The sequence below is a fragment of the Pongo abelii genome, chromosome 3 (assembly GCF_028885655.2).
Source record: "Pongo abelii isolate AG06213 chromosome 3, NHGRI_mPonAbe1-v2.0_pri, whole genome shotgun sequence".
NCBI classification, from domain to species: Eukaryota; Metazoa; Chordata; class Mammalia; order Primates; family Hominidae; genus Pongo; species Pongo abelii.
This window is the reverse complement of record NC_071988.2, coordinates 162,416,382-162,433,220: the sequence shown is the minus strand read 5'-3', so window position 1 is coordinate 162,433,220 and position 16,839 is coordinate 162,416,382. Positions and strand designations below refer to the sequence as shown.

The window sequence follows — 16,839 nt, the reverse complement described above, 5'->3', positions numbered from 1 at the left end:
AAGAAGTTTGATTCCTCAAAGCATTTATATCGTCATCATTCATGTGTTCAAGTTCAGAAGCAAGATACTGTTCTTGAGAACGAAACACTCTTAAAATAACAGACAAATCAGATTTTTTCATTTTTTAGGTATGCCTTTCTGCGGAACTTAGCTCTAAAATAATTAGGATATCAATCCTATAATGAGCTGTTCTCACATCAACAAAAGAAAACACAGACTTCACTTAGTTTCTGAAGTAATGATTTTTATGAAGCACCAGAGATAGTCCCAATGTCTTAAAAATTTAACCTATAGTTGTTATTCCTATCAGTGAAAATTTGGGAACGTTTATTAGAAAGATGGCCACCACCTAGTGTTTTATTCTTTCTCCCTCTTTAAAATTAACTAAATTTTGCTGGGCGTGGTGGGGTGGCTCACACCTGTAATCCCAACACTTTGGGAGACTGAGGCAGCTGGATCACAAGGTCAGGAGTTTGAGACCAGCCAGGCCAACATAGTGAAACCTCGTCTCTACTAAAAATACAAAAGTTAGCTGGGCATGGTGGCGCGCCTGTAATCCAAGCTACTCAGTAGACTGAGGCAAGAGAATTGCTTGAACCCAGGAGGCGGAGGTTGCAGTGAGCCAAGATCGCACCACTGCCCTTCAGCCTGGGTGACAGAGCAAGACTCCATCTTGGAAAAAGTAAAAACTAAAAAATAAATTAAATTAACAAAATTTTATGGGTATATAACCTTTTTGTTCATTTTTATAAGCTCATAGTATTAACAGTTCATAATTTGATCAACAAATATGCAAGCTCTGTGAGGACAGAACGTATTTCCTGTTTTTACCTGTTCTGTTGTGTTCACTACTGTGTCCCAGCATGTGGAAAACTACATGGCATGTAATGAGTGTGCTAAATATTGGATGAATAAATGAATGGTTGAAATAATGAAAGACTCAATGAGTTTAATAGCTACCTATTCACGTTGTAGGCACCAAGTGAACAGCATCAAAGGACACCCCCTCCCTTTCATGAAGCTTACATTCTGCTTAGGGGAAGTAAACAACAAACAAATGATATAGTTACTATATGATATCAGGTGTTGGCAGGGTTAGGGAAAGGAAAGTGCTGTTTTAAAGGAAAGGGCTGTCAGAGAAGGATTACCTGAGCAAGTTATATTTGAGCAGATTCTCAAATGAAGTGAGGAAGCATCATGTGTGGATATCTGGGGGAAGAGTATTTCAGACAAAGGGAAACGCAAGTACAAAGGCCCTGCGGTGGAATCTCCTTGATTTGTTCGAGAAACAGCCAGGAGGCCAATGTGAACAAGGGGGAGAGTGACAGAAGTATTATATCATGGGACCATAGTAAGGACTCTGCATTTTATTCTGAATAAGATCGGAAGCCATCAGAGTTCTGTGCAGAAGAGTAACATGATCTCACACATACATTTAAATATTATTGGATGTGTGCTACGAAAGAAAGAATGCTTTCCTTTACTCCAAGGATGCTCCAAGAATTTTTAACTTAAACTAGGGTTTCTCAATCTTAGCGCTGTTGACATTTTGGGTTGGGTAATTCTCTGCGGGGAGAGGGCAGTCCTATACGTTGTAGAATGTTTAGCAGCATCCGTGGGTACTATCCAGGAGATGCCAGGAGCAACACCTCCTCTCCCGTTGTGACAGTGTCTCCAGGCATTGGCAAATGTCTCCTGAGGGAGAAATCATCCCTGGTTGAGAATGAGTGGCTTAAATAATTAGAGAAATGGAGCTGCCATTTACTGAAATGGCAAAGGCTGGGGTAGGAGCAGGTTTGCGCGTAAGGTCACTATTTCTCTTATGTATGAAGTGCTTATTAGAGATCCCAGTGAAAGTGTTGAATAGGCAGTTGGATGTATCAGTCTGCATCAGGATTAGCAGTATAAAGTTGAGAACTGTTAGCATATAAAGCCATGAAATGTGATGAGATCACCTAGGGAGTGAACAAAAGGAGTAAGTCTTGGGGAATTTCAGTATTTCAAAGTAGAGGAAAAGCTAGAAAACTGAAAGAGCTAAACCAAGAAGATATTTCAAACAGGAGAGTGCAATAGTGTCAAATAATGCTGAGAGAACATTCTCTAGTAATGAAAAGCCATCTCACTCACAATCTTTGAAGTTATCATTCCCACATTCTTGGTGAATGCAGCAGGCCCTTGATCTCCAGGGTCTCAGTTTGAGTAGGTACTTCATCCCGGTCACCTGGAGATGATAATTAAGGTAACTGTTTTGCCAGTGCCTGTCATGGAATTCTAGTATCCTATTTTCCATGGTCAGTGTGGTGGGTTGTCATTGCATTTAAGCCCAAGCACATCAGGTAACCAATTCCAGATTTTCTTCTTTGAGAGTGTTTCTTGGGTAATGCAACCACTCCAGGAGCCCCTAGTCATCTGCTAGCTACCTCCCTTGGAAAAGCCAACACTTGTCTGCCACTTCCATTGACGATCCTGGCCCTGTGGCTGGCCTGCTACTACTCTTGCCTCTGGCCACTGCCTCAATGTCTGACACCCCAGCAAAGGCTGGCAGTTTGGTGGAAGAATCACCAAAAGGAGAAATACTACCTCCTTTCATACACCCTCTAATTTAGCACAACTGCCTCCCATTGGCAAAATATAATGAGAATACCACTTGCAAGGAAATCTGGGACAAGCAACAGGTTTCCAGTTTGATCATACAAAGGAAATTTAGAGGGGCCTATAAAGACAGAGTGTCAACAGACACAATTTTTAGAAAGTCTTGGAACAAAGAAAACTAAACAGCATCTTATATAGGGACATCCATAAGTGTGATAAAATTACATTTTAAAAAGTAAAGGAACAGGCCAGGCGCAGTGGCTCATGCCTGTAATCCTAGCACTTTGGGAGGCCGAGGTGGGCAGATCACGAGGTCAGGAGATCGAGACCATCCTAGCTAACACAGTGAAACCCCATCTCTACTAAAAATACAAAAAATTAGCCGGGCGTGGTGGCGGGCGCCTGTAGTCCCAACTACTGGGGACGCTGAGGCAGGAGAATGGTGTGAACCCTGGAGGCAGAGCTTGCAGTAAGCCGAGATCGCGCCACTGCACTCCAGCCTGGGCGACAGAGTGAGACTCCGTCTCAGAAAAAAAAAAAAAAAAAGTAAAGGAACAAGAAACAGATACAGTTTGGGAGAGTACTGTAGTATCATCATGCGATGGGGTGGGAGAGGAATCAGAGATGGAAGCAGAGGCATCGGGTAACTTTCAGTTATTAGCTTGAGTGATGAGCTATTAATTTTACATTATGTTGCAGAACTTACCTATGTATTACATGTCTTCTTTTGCATATATAACTTTTTAATCAATAAAAAGAATTTGTATAGTGGGAATAAGGAAGCAAGAAAATGGAAATGATAGACATATAGTACCCCATTCACTTAAAGATGTAAAAACAATAAGAATGTATTTTTGAAAAAGTTCAACTTGGGATATAAACACAAATGACTTTTTATTTTTCCAATAATTCCTCATATGTGTTCTATTGAGCCCCCTTCCTGCTTAGATGTTTAGAGAGACAATGAAGACTTATTCTGTGTCTTTTTTGGTCACTTTCGGTTATTCAGTCTCATTCCTGTTTTTAAAGACCCTGTTTCATTATTTTTAAAACTTTAATCTCCTAGGCAACTTGAAACTTTCTTTTCCTTTCCATGCTGGACAGGCAAGACTTGTGGTTCAAGGAAAATGGAATGGCAAATGAGAAAATGGCAAAAATTCCACAAACACTAGTGGCTTAAAACAATCTTTTTTTTTTTTTTTTTTGAGACAGAGTCTTGCTCTGTCATCCAGGCTAGAGGGCAGTGGCACAATCTCGGCTCACTGTAACCTCCGCCTCCCGGGTTCAAGCAATTCTCCTGCCTCAGCCTCCTGAGTAGCTGGGACTACAGGCGCGTGCCACCACTCCCAGCTAATGTTTCTATTTTTCACAGAGACAGGTTTCACCATGTTGGCCAGGCTGGTCTCAATCTCCTGATCTTGAACAATCACTTTTTTTAAACTCTTGATTTAGTACAGAAATTCACGAAGGGCTCCACTGGGCAGTTCATCTATAATCTGAGGTGGTGTCAACTGGGACATTTGGAGCTGAAGGCTCTACTACTAAGAAGTCTTTTTCCCTCACAGCTCCAGCATCTCTCTCTCCTCTCCCCACACAGTGGTGCAACCTCCAAAGCCTCTCCTCGTGGCTTGTGTTTGTTTCTCACAACATTGTGGTCTTAGCAATATTATACATTTCCCCCCCCACAAGGCAACTACCTTTTAAAAGGCAGGAAGTGGAAACTGCCAAGCCAGTTAAAGGCTATACCCCAAACTAGTACTGCATTACTTTTGCTATATATTACTATAGTGAAAGCAGTCATAGGGTGAACCCAGATTCAAGGAGGTAGAGAAATTGACTTCCTGATGACTGACTGGGAAGGTCAAAGTGCACAACACCATTTGACCTGGAGGCTATCTTTGGAGAAACAGTCTGCTGCACCCGCCTCCTTCTTTCTTGTGCTTCCCTTGTGGTACTATGGTGGGAAAGAGCTGGAGGGACAGAGGTTTTCTTCCATGACAGCAGCCTGGTGGTTTCAATTTCTCTGGAAGACACTTGGATGTGGCAGACATCTACTGCCCTTGTAGGGGTAGTTTGTGGCTGCTTCTGAGGGCCTGCTGTGGTGTCTCCACTCTCTATTCCCTTAAGGGATATCCATCTCCTGCTTGAATTCTTCCTCTCTACCTCTGCCTTTGCCAGAGCCCCTTGTTGCTGGGAATCTTCTGCCTGGCAGATGACCTTCTTGAAGATGACCTGCAATATTCACTTGAGCCACAGCCGACTCCTATGTCTTTGCCGCTTCAAGCTGCATGCCTGCAGGCTACTTCATATGTTCCCCTTCTTGGCTTAGCAGGATCTCTCCCTTTCTCCTGCCCCTTTTCATCTGGCAGCAGAATTTTGGTAGGTCTAACAATTTTCGGGGTAAAAATGTTCCTCAGCCCCTGAATTGGTGAGGAGAGGGCTCATTCTGGAGCACCTAACTTTATTTCTTGGGGATCTCTCTTCCCTTGATGGAGGGAAAACACCCTCATCTCAATCCAGTTGGGGGAGTGTTTCACCAATGTGTATGACCTTGTGGGAATATGCCAACAAAATAGATTGTTATTACCATCCATGGGGCAGAAGAGGAGCTCTCAGACGCAGCTGTAAGTAAGCAGAATCCAAGGTCCAAATGTGGGTTATTCAAGAGAATAATTGAAATGTCCTGTGGAATTTAAAATACATGTACAACAACAATGAATGCCAGCAATTACAAGAAAAGGTAAGAGAGGGAAATGGAGTTAAATTTTACTACAACTATTGTAGAACTATTGAGAAGTGAGAATGTAAGAATTGGTATTTGACTATTAAGTCGAGGATTCATGTTGAAATATCTAGTTGAACCACTAAAATAACAGTAAAATAGCATAACTATATCACTAATTGCATTAAGTGTCCCAAAAAAAGAAATTAAAATATTTCCTGATTGGATATACGACAAAATTCAACTTGATGATTACTAAAAGAGACATATTTGAATTTTAAAGACAGAAATTTTGGAAGAAAAGGGATGGAAAAATACCCACAAACCCAAACCAAAATAAAGTTGATGTAGCTGTATTATGTTATCAAGCAAATGGGCTCATGGCCCAATGTATACAGAAGCCAGTAACTTTAACACTGGCTTTTGAGAAAAGAAATTTTTTTTTGCAAAACCAGCCAGCAAGGAGATCAGACTCAGTCTCAAATCTTTGTCTCTTATTGGGTCTGGGCCAAGTTTTAAGGGATCATAGGACACGGGAAAAGATTTAGGAACGTTGGCTTGGCAGGGTCTAATTGGAGGGCTTCCAGTCTGGCCATTGATGGTAAGGTATGTTGAGGCAAACTTTAGCTCCAGATCTTCTGGGCCAACAGATCCATCGCATATGAAAGAGTTCCAGCGTTCAGGTTCTGGTCACGTCCCAGGCTTCTTGATTCAGAGGGAGGATTCATTGGTTCTGGGTGTGGTTAGAGGTCAAAGTTTTTGCTATTGCACTTGCCCAGGCTATATGAATTGCAGTTTGGGGCTCTGCTACACCTACAAGGTAACTGGACACCTTTCAACAAAGTAGGTCCGGTTTGGGCTGGTCTTGTGGTTATATCAATATCAGCAAAGAAGACTCTAAAACAAAGTGCAACATAAATGTTGAATAAACATAGAAAAACCACTAGCAATCGAGAAAATGCAAGTTTAAACCATGAGTTACCAGTTCATGCTATTCTGTTCCTTAAATTAGGAAATTGGACATTTAGTGAGAATGTGGAGCTTTGAGAATTCAAACTTCCCTTGGAGGACTACACATTCAGTCTCTTCTGTTATGAAACGTATGCCTTTCCTATGTCTTAGGAATTCCACTACTAGTAGGGTTGAAATGAGTGTACAGCCTTATCAATGGTTTATGGCCAACATATGTTTTCACTGATCAGTACTTATATCATACATGTTGTTAAATATTTTAAATAACATCTCTACCACCAGATATATGCTAGGGAAGCTCTTGAACATGTTTACTAAGAGACATGTACCAGAATATTCTTGGTAGTGTTTCTTATAATTGTTACCGACAATAGAAGAGACAAACATGTTGTGGTATATTCAGTACATTGGAACATTTTGCATCAGTAAAAATGAATAAACTACAGCTTGATTCGTCAATATAAATAAATCTCAAAAGCATAAATTGAGCTAAAGAAGCAAGTACAGAGTTTTATTTATTAATGTATAAAACCAAGTGTAAGTCAGCTTGCAAAAATAGTAAAACTATAAAGGAAAGCAATAAATGATTAATACAAAATTCAGGATTCTGCTTATCTGGGGGTAGGGAGGAAGGGGAATTGGATCTGGGAAGGAAACAACTAGAATATCTAAGGCTGAGGTAGTTTGTGATGGGTTCATGGATGTTCATTTTTATTATTATCCTTTAAACTGTCTTATATACGCTTTGTAATGTCTAATATATTCTGCAATAAAGCCTAATGCATAGAGGGGCCACTCACAGGGAATTTAAAGGGCTTAGTACGTAGTTTGATTTGATTATTGCAAAGCATACATGGGGGGAGTAATCTGAAATGTACTTTATGTTTTTAGTTTCATCTTCTAGTAATTGCCTTAGATATTCTTTATTTGGAAACACATTGGGTACAAGTAAACTAATAATAAATTTAAAGTGACCTGCCAATGCTTTAACATTATACCTTTTGCCCTTCTATTTGCCCCCTGAGTGACTTACATATGTTCCGCATGATAAACTGTAGTAGGCCATTCTTGCATTGCTATAAAGAAATATCTGAGACTGGGTAATGTATAAAGAAAAGAGGTTTAATTGGCTCCCAGTTCTGCAGGCCCTACAGACATGGTGCTGACATATGCTCGGCTTCTAGGAAGGTCTCAGGGAGCTTTTACTCATAGCAGAAGGCTAGGCCGGAGCAGGCAGGCATGTCACATGGCAAAAGCAGGAGTGAGAGAGAGTGGCAGGGAGGTGCCACACACTTAACCAGATCCCAAGAGAACTCACTATCATGAGGATAGCACCAAGCCATGAGGGATCATCTTCCCCCATGACTCAAATGCCTCCCACATTGGTGATTACAATTCAGCATGAGATTTGGTGGGGATAGATATTCAAACTATATCACATACCATACCATTTCACAGTCTATGCACTTAGGGTGTTGTTTTCTGAGGCTGGAATGCCCTTCCCTTCTTTCTGCTGTAGGCAAGCTTCTGTACATACAAGTTCTCAAGTCTTCCTTCTTCTCTGAAACCTTCTCCACCTCTCCTACTCCTCAGTTCTCCTTAAGAATTAATCATTCCTGCTTTCCTGTGCCTGTGGCACTTTGAGGATAATTCCATTTTAACAGTATATTATAATTAGTAAAGTTTAAATATATGCATCATTCCCACATTCCTTGCAGTCTGATTGTCAGGAGCCAGATTTTATTCATATCAATTTAATTTAGAGCAGGAATCAGATTTTATTCATGTTTATTTACCTAGCACATACATGGCACATGGCAAGTATTTAAAGGAAGAATAGAAATCTCAGCATGCTTCTTGCTACTGGAGGTGTTTAGTGAATGAAGTGAGGTCAAGTCACGTTCATGGCCATGTTGTATAGGACCTGGTAGAGCAGGGCAAGTAAGCACTCAGGGAACTATTTATAATCTTTGAGCAGTGTTTCCAGAAGATTAATCAGGGATTGGAGGTGAGAGACCAATTAAGAGGCAATTATAATAGTGCAGCTAAAGGCAATAAAGCTTGAACTATGCTAGTATCAATGATGATAAAGAGAAAACCATGAGAGTGGTCTCTCACAGCCCTTCTCAAATTTTAATGTGCATAGCAGTCAACTGGGAATCTTATTAAAATGCACAATCTGATTGTCTGCATCTGAGGTCTGGGGTGAGGCCTGAGGTACTGCATTTCTAACAAGCTCATAGCTGATGCCGGAGACTTATGCCATCCAGTGTGGTAGTCAGGTGGCTTTGAAGCACTTGAAATGCAGCTAGTGAGTGCAACTGAGAAACTGCATTTTTTATTTTATTTTAACTAGTTTGAGTCTACATTTAGTAACTGAAATTGTGAAAAATATTTCTCCATTAAGCAAAACTGTACTGTTTTGGTAGGATTACATTTCACTGTAATTATTAAAATTTAGCATCTGAATTGAGATGTACTGTGAGTGTAAAATACACGCAGGATTTAGAATATTTAGTACAAAAATGTAAAATAGCCCATTGTTTACTTTTATGTTGAAACATTATGGATATATTGTATTAAATAAAATATATTGTTTAAAATTACTTTCACTTGTTTCATTTGTTTCTTTTCACTTTTTAAAATGTGACTACTAGAAAATTTTATATTACAGATGTGCCTTGCATTTTATTTCTACTGGAACACAATGCCTTGGAGTCTTGCTGTGAGAGGCACAAATCAGTGGCACTTAGGATCTAGCCTGGAACCTATTTTTAATGTGCAGAAGTCACATTCACCCATTGCACACTTGAACTGGTGTTTGTTTTCACAATTTCACTGCAGAGATGCCCAGTTGACTCAAAGCATCTAATTATTGTTTATTTCAAACCTTTGCAAAATAGTGTTATAACATTTCATCCTCACTAAATACCTGGGTAAATATGCAAGTAATTTCAATATTTTAAATAGAATATTGATGAATGAATTACCAGGGAAAAATGTACAAGAAGCAGATCTAAGATTAGAGATTATGTCCTTTAACATTTCTTTATGATTGTTGCTGTAAATACTGCTTCCTCTTGAGAAAACTCTTTCTTTTCATGTTTACCAAATTGATCCCTAGGGACTGACCTGCAATGTAGAAACCCACATAGGTTGCATCACCTATGACATATTAACTCAGAACACACAATCCATTTTGCAAAGAGAACATTACCTGGGAAACCCTAATATCATGGGCTTAAACTACATCCCCCTCTAAGGTTTGTAAGCATCTTCAAATAGTATCTACAATATGAATATTTAAGGCTTATCTGGATAGGTGCAGTTCTTTTGATTAAAGCATGATTCAGTTTAAGAATCACTAAAATTAGTTCTTATACTGACATGTCCATTCATTTCATTAATTTATTTATTCATTGAGCATATATTTGTATAAGAGCTGTATGCAAATCACTGTTTCAGATAGTTGGAATTTAGTAGTAAAAAGTTCCTGCTGCTCTCATTCTAGAAATCTCTGGAGTGAAACATGAAAGCAGTCAATACATAATATGAAGTCAGGTGGTGATAAGCTATTTGAACAATGAGAACACATGGACACAGGGAGGGGAACATCACACACCGGGGCCTGTTTGGGGGTGGGTGGCTAGGGGAGGGATAGCATTAGGAGAAATACCTAATGTAGATGCACGGGTTGATGTGTGCAGCACATGTATACCTATGTAACAAACCTGCACATTCTGCACATGTACCCCAGGACTCAAAGTATAATAAAAAAATAATAAGGGAAAGACGGGGTGTGCTATCTTACAAAGGATGGCAGGGTAGGCTTCCCTGAGGTGGTAATGTCTTAGCAGAAAACTGAATGAAATTAGGGACCTCCTGCCACAACAGGATATGTGATAAAACAATGAAAGGATATGAGGGAAGAGCATTCAGTGCTGAGAACATTGCAAAAGCCAAAGCCCTAAGGTGGGAGAGTGTTTGGCTCGTGTGAGGAACAGCAAGGAGGCCAGTGTGGGTGATGCTGGGCTCCCTCAGAGTGAGGCAGGAAGGGTAGGAAATGAGACCAGGGAGGAACTCAAGGACTGATCACACAGGGTTTTGTGGGTCATGGTAAGGACTTTGGTTATTTTTGTAAGTGTGATGAGAAATATTTTGGAGGGTTTTGAGCAGGGGAGAGGAATTATCCAATTTTTGCCACAGGCTATCCACTTGTGTGCTCTTGTTCAGACAAAACAGATGAGTGAAAAAATATTAAATGTTTCAACCCAAATGTATTATCATTGCTTTTATTTTTTTGAGACAGGGTCTTGCTCTGTTGCTCAGGCTGGAGTGCAGCAGTGCCATCATGGCTCCACTGTGGCCTTGATCTCCTGAGCTCAAGCAATCCTCTCACCTTGACCTCCTAAAGTGCTGGGTTTACAGGTGTAAGCCATAGCATCCATCCAACATACTCACTTTATTTCCTTTGAATACATAACCAACAGTGGGACTGCTGCATTATGTAGTTCTATTTTTAATTTTTTAAGGAGCCGCCATACTGTGTTCCATAATGGCTACATTAATTTATATTCCTGCCAACAGTGTGCAAGAGTTTCTTTCTCTCCATATTCTCACCTTTTGTCTCTGATAATAGCCATTCTAACAGGTGTGAGGTGGTACCTTGTTTTAATTTGCATTTTGCTGATGATTAGTGGTATCAAGCACTTTTTTATATACTTGGCCATATGCATGTCTTGTTTTGACAAATATCTATTTGAATCTTTTGCCGATTTTTTACTTTTTTTGCTATTGAGTTTCTTATATATTTTAGATATTAACCTCTTATCAGATGTATGGTTTGCAAATCTTTTCTCCCACTGGACAAATTTCAACCCATAGATTGTCTCTTGGGTTGAAATATTTTCAATCCATGTTGTCTCTTCACTCTGTTAATTGTTTACTTTGCTGTGCATAAGTTTGTTTAACTTGATGTAATCCCATTCATTTATTTTGTCTTTTGTTATCTGTGATTTTGGAGTCATATCTGAAAAATCATTGCTCAGACCAGGTCAATAAGCTTTTTCCTAATGTTTTCTTCTAGTAATCTTACAGTTTCAGGTCTTACACTTAAGTCTTTCATCCATTTTTAGTTGATTTTGTATGTGAGTTGAAATAAAGATCTAATTTTATTCTTCTGCATGTGGATATCTAGTTTTCCCAACACCTTTTTATTGAAGACACTGTTCTTTCCCTATTGTGTGTTCTTGGCAACTTTGTCAAAGATCAAGTTACTGTAAATGCGTGAATTTCTGGGTTCCCTATTTTGTTCCATTGGTCTATGTGTCTGTTATTATGCCAGTACCATGCTGTTTTGATTACCATAGCTTTGCAATATATTTTGAAGTCAGGTAGTGTGATGTCTCCAGCTTTGTTCTGTCATTCAAGATTGCTTTGGCTTTTTGGGGTCTTTTGTGGTTTCATATGAATTGTAGGGTTTCTTTTTCTGTTTCTGTGAAAAATGTAATTGGAATTTTTTAAAGGATTGCATTGAATCTGTAGATTGCTTTGTGTAGTATAGACATTTTAACAATATTCTTCTAATCCATGAACATGTGATATCTTTCCATTTATTTGTGTCTTCAATTTCTTTCACCCAGATTATATAGTTTTCAGTGTACTGTTCTTTCACCTCCTTGGTTAAATTTATTCCTAAGTATTTTATTGTTGCCATTGTAAATGGGGTGGTTTGACTGATTTCTTTTCTGGATAGTTTGTTGTTAGTGGATAGAAACTCTACTGTTGATTTTGTATCCTGAAACTTTAGTTTATGTGCATCGTCATTACGTCTTCATAACAGCTCTGAGGCAGGGATTTTTATGTATGCATTTACACCAGAAGGAGCAGAGGCAAACAAAAATTAAGCAATTTTCCCCAGATAACACAAATATTAAGTGTATTATACATGATTTGACATCACAGCCATCAGAACTCTTAAAAGAATATTCTGTAATTTATTTAGCAAATGTCCTACTGTTGGGCACTTTGGTCATTTCCAATTTTTAAAAATAATGCTAAATACTATGGCCTATGTTAAATATCCTTAGTCCAAATCTGTGTACATATTCCTCATAATTTTCTTCAGATAATTCCTTAGATGTGTTTTTGGGGGGTTAATGGGATTACACTCTAATACAAATCTGATACAGGCACACCATGGAAAATTTGTAAAACAAGAGCACAGAGTAATAAAGGAAAAAATCATTTATAATCCCACTTTCCTCATATCACTATATTTAACATTTTGTTCTTTCTTTCCAGTCTTTTATATTTGTACCTATGCATGTATTTACACATATGGTATATACTATATGTATATAGTACTGTATATATACACATATAATACATATATAGTACTATATATAACTATATTGAAACATATTTTACATTCTTACCTATTATAGAAAATTGTGTGACACCATTGCTACATGTACAAATATATACATGTGTTTTCATTGCAGATAATCGATTAATTAATTGTAGAAACCATATTTTGGAGTTTAAAGAAAATATGCTACACTTAAGAAACAAAACTGAAAAAAATAGCCAAGAGATGATGAAAGTTTTGAATCGAATGAAGTATGAAATTACAAAGAAAGAAAATTTGTCAGGAAACTTAGGTTTGTGTTGATTTTGTTTTTGTATATTGTGGTTTATTTGTTTTGTTTTGTTTTTGGAAATGTAGATTCAATGTCTTATGATTTTAGGGCATCTTCTCTCTATAAACTTATCAGTACTGGTTCTTTTATTGTGAGACGTGCAAAAATCAGGTAAGAGATATCACTGACCTACTTCCTCTCATCTTGACCTCGAAAGTAGTGTTCCTGTGCTTTCTGGCTCTGTGAATTGCACCACCATCCATGATCCATTCAATAGATGCAACCAGAAACCTGAGGATCACCTCTGACCCCTCCCTCTGCCTCTTGCATACTTCCATGTCAGTAATAAGCAATCCTGGTTGATTCACCATTCTATATATCTCAAAAATCTGTCCACATTTTCCATCATCATTTCTGCTATATTAGTCAGGCAACCTTCCTGCTTTACCTGAGTGACTAGTAACATACAGCTAATTTTTCTCATATAAACCTTCAGTGGCTTTCCATTTCTCCAGGACAAAAAGTCCTGCCTTGTGCATCCCGTTTGTACTCCAATCCTCCCCCTACTCTTAATCCCTGGCAACCACTGATCAGATCTCTGTTCTTATTGCTTTGCCTTTTCCAGAAGCCATGCAAATGCAATCAAACAATGTGTAACCCTTTGAAACTTGCTTCTATCACTTAGCACAGATTTACCCAAATTGTTGGGTCACCAATTGTTCTGTTTATAGTGCTGAGTAGCATTTCATTGTATCGATGTTCAATGGACATATTGTTTATCCTCTCACCAATTGAAAGGCATTTGGGTTGTTTTCAGGTTTGGGCAATTACAAATAGATGTTACTATAAGCATTCATGTACATGTGTTTGGTATGAAGAGAAGTTTTAATTTTTTTAGAATTCATATGTAGAAGTAGGATTGACAGGGCATAGGTAAGTATATGTTTAACATTATAAGAAACTGCCATACTGTTTTCCAGAGTGGCTGTACCATTTTTCACTCCCTCCAGCAGTGTATGATAGTCACTCCAGTTTATTATAGCCATTTTTTTTTTTTAAACAGGCTCTTGCTCTGTTGCCCAAGCTAGAGGGCAATGGTGCAATCTGGCTCACTGCAGCCTCCACCTCCTGGGCCCAAGCAATCCTCCTATCTCAGTCTCCCAAGTAGCTGGGACTACAGTCATGTGTTACCACACCTGGCTAATTTTATTTTTTGTAGAGATGGGGTCTCTCTATGTTACCCAGGCTGATCTTGGACTCCTGGCCTCAAGCAAGCCTCCCACCTCAGCCTTCCAAAGTGCTGGAATTACGGGACCATGCCTGTCCTATTATAGCCATTCTAACGTCATGATATCTCACAGCTTTATGTTGTATTTCCCAGAAACTAATGATGTTGAACATTTTTACTATTTGCCATCCAGATATCTTCTTTGGTGAAATGTCTGTTCAAACGGGGAATGCAATGGCACAATCATGGCTCACTACAGCCTCCACCTCCTGAGCTCAAGGGATCCTCCCACCTCAGCTTCCTGAGCAGCTGGGACTCCAGGCGCATGCCACTATGCCCTGCTGCGCGCGCGTGTGTGTGTGTGTGTGTGTGTGTGTGTGTGTGTGTTTAGAGATGAGGGTCTTGCTATGTTGCTCATGCTGTTCTCAAACTCCTGTTTTGCCAGTTTCTTTAACTGGGTGATTTTGTTTTCTCCTTGAGTTTTGAGAGAGTTCTACACATTATCCTGGATACATATCAGATGGATATGTGATTTGGAAATACTTTCTTCCAGTTGGTGACACTCTTTCATTCTCTTTCTGATGCTTTCAGGGGGCAAGCATTTTTAATTTTTGATGAAGTCCAATTTGTGAATTTTTCTTTTATGTATTGTTTTGTTCTTTGTATTGTTATATTGTATCTAAGATCTCTTTACCTGTCTCAGGGTCATGAAGGTTTTCTTTTTTGTTTTTAAAAAAATTCATAGGTTTATGTTTTACATTTATGTCTATGAACATTTTTAGCTCATTTTTATAAACAGCACGAAAAACAAGTCAATGTTCAGTTTTTTCCACGTAGATGTCCAAGTGTTCAAACACCTTTATCAACTGTCTTTTCTACATTCAGTTACTTTTGCAACTTTGTCATAAGTCAGTCAACCATATTTTTGTGAACCTACTTCTGTATTATATGATCTGTTCCATTGTTTCTATATCTATTTTTTATATAATATCACACTGTTTTGACTACATTGCTATGTATTATGAATTAAAATTGGGCAATGTGCGTCCTCTAACATTTTCTTTTTCAAAATTGTAGAGTCAACTTCTAATGAAGGTTACAAATATAGTCATTAAATTTTAGGGGCTACAAAGCAAAGTTATAAAGATACAAATTTAATAAAGTGATATTAATCAAAGTAGCAGAGTAAGCCAATTACAGCATGTTTCAGTTATACTTTTTTCATTTGGAACTGACAGTTCCATTGTCCTCTGTGTATCTTATAATTCTAGGCTTAAATTAAATATTACTTTATAAATAAATATGAATCAATAATAGTTGAGCTATATTTAGCATTATTATTTTGATAATTTACATTTTAGAGTATTTCTTTTATATATTGAATGCTAAATTAATCTGTGAGTTTATTAACACCCCTTTAAAAAAATTATTCCAGGGGGAGAAAAATCCCTATGATCATATACTCAGAAGCATTATTTTTTTTTCTTTCAGTTGCACAGAAAGCAGACATATTAAATAAAAATGAAACAGTATCTAATACATTTGAAGACTTAAAGTTCTTTTTTCCTCATCTAAGGAAAGAAGGTAGAATTTATCCTGATGTAATCATTGGCAAAGGGAAAACTGGTGGTAAGAAAATTTAGAATTGGACAATTAAATACAGGTATTTTGATCTTTGGGGACATACTTTTAAGTTTTAAGATGTAATCCATTAATATCTTAGATTGATATGCAGACTACCAGCCTGTCTGGCATTAATTTGGATTACTGGAAGTCAGTATATTGTCTGGCAGAAAATAATAGTTTCATAAACATTTGGTGACTTGAATTCAAATTTAGCATAACACAAATGCTTTGAAAATAAGTAATATAAGTCAAATATACATTAAGTATATGCCAAATGTTTGGCAAATCTTTTCCCCTTGTTTTTGGTAAATCTATTCTTACCTGGTTATTTTCCTATTTCCCAGTCTTTCTGGAGACCGAGATCAGTAATAGCTTTATACAACAGCTGATGTTTGAGGTAAGCCTTGACAAATGAGTTCAGGTTCACCAAGTATACAAGACAAGAAGAAGCTTTGGAGTTTGAAGCAGGAGTATTAAGCTAAGTCTCAGGATACCTGCCTTTCCTATAAACCTCACTCATTCCAGTGAGTGAGTCACCCTAGGCCAAGCCCATCGGCTCCATGTTTTAACATACAGTTTTGTTGGAACATAGTTACGCTTATCCATTTACTTGTTGTCTATGTCTGCTTTTGTGCTCCAATGGCAGAGCTGTGTAGTTGCAACAGAGATGGTATAACCCAACAGCCAAAAATGCTTACTATCTGCCCCTTTATTTAAAAAAAAAAAAAGTTTGCTGACCTCTGCTCTAGGCAGTTCCTTGGGAATAAGTAGTGTTGTTTTGTATCATATGCCTCTGATGACATCGTTTATCTATTGCATTCTGTGTTCCACTTACTGAGTTCTGTTTCCTTACATTATCTCATTTAATCTTCACAATCCAATGCAATAGGCCCTATTATTGTCATCTCTGTTTTACACCTGAAAAAACTGAGGCTTAGAGAAATTAAGAAACTTCTTGAGTTCATACTTGTAAAACTCTTTACCTGTATATACATATACATGCATATGTGTTGTGTGAATGTATGAGAAAGTACATGCTAGACAAAAGCTATAGTTTG

At 38.1% G+C, this 16,839-nt stretch overlaps 1 protein-coding gene across 5 annotated transcripts in view; it reads left to right on the top strand.

Annotated features, from left to right (window-relative positions):
- The window catches only part of MGAT4D (MGAT4 family member D), a 79,536-nt gene that overhangs the window by 26,166 nt on the left and 36,531 nt on the right, over positions 1-16,839 (top strand). For 4 of the 5 annotated variants that reach the window (XM_054553556.1, XM_054553555.1, XM_054553552.1 and 1 more), the window contains exons 2-3: positions 12,790-12,948; positions 15,647-15,784. In XM_054553556.1, coding sequence (XP_054409531.1) covers positions 12,840-12,948; positions 15,647-15,784 — 247 coding nt within the window. In that variant the 5' untranslated portion in view covers positions 12,790-12,839. The remainder of the gene's footprint in view (positions 1-12,789; positions 12,949-15,646; positions 15,785-16,839) is intronic. The other variant, XM_054553554.1, reaches the window with a different exon arrangement.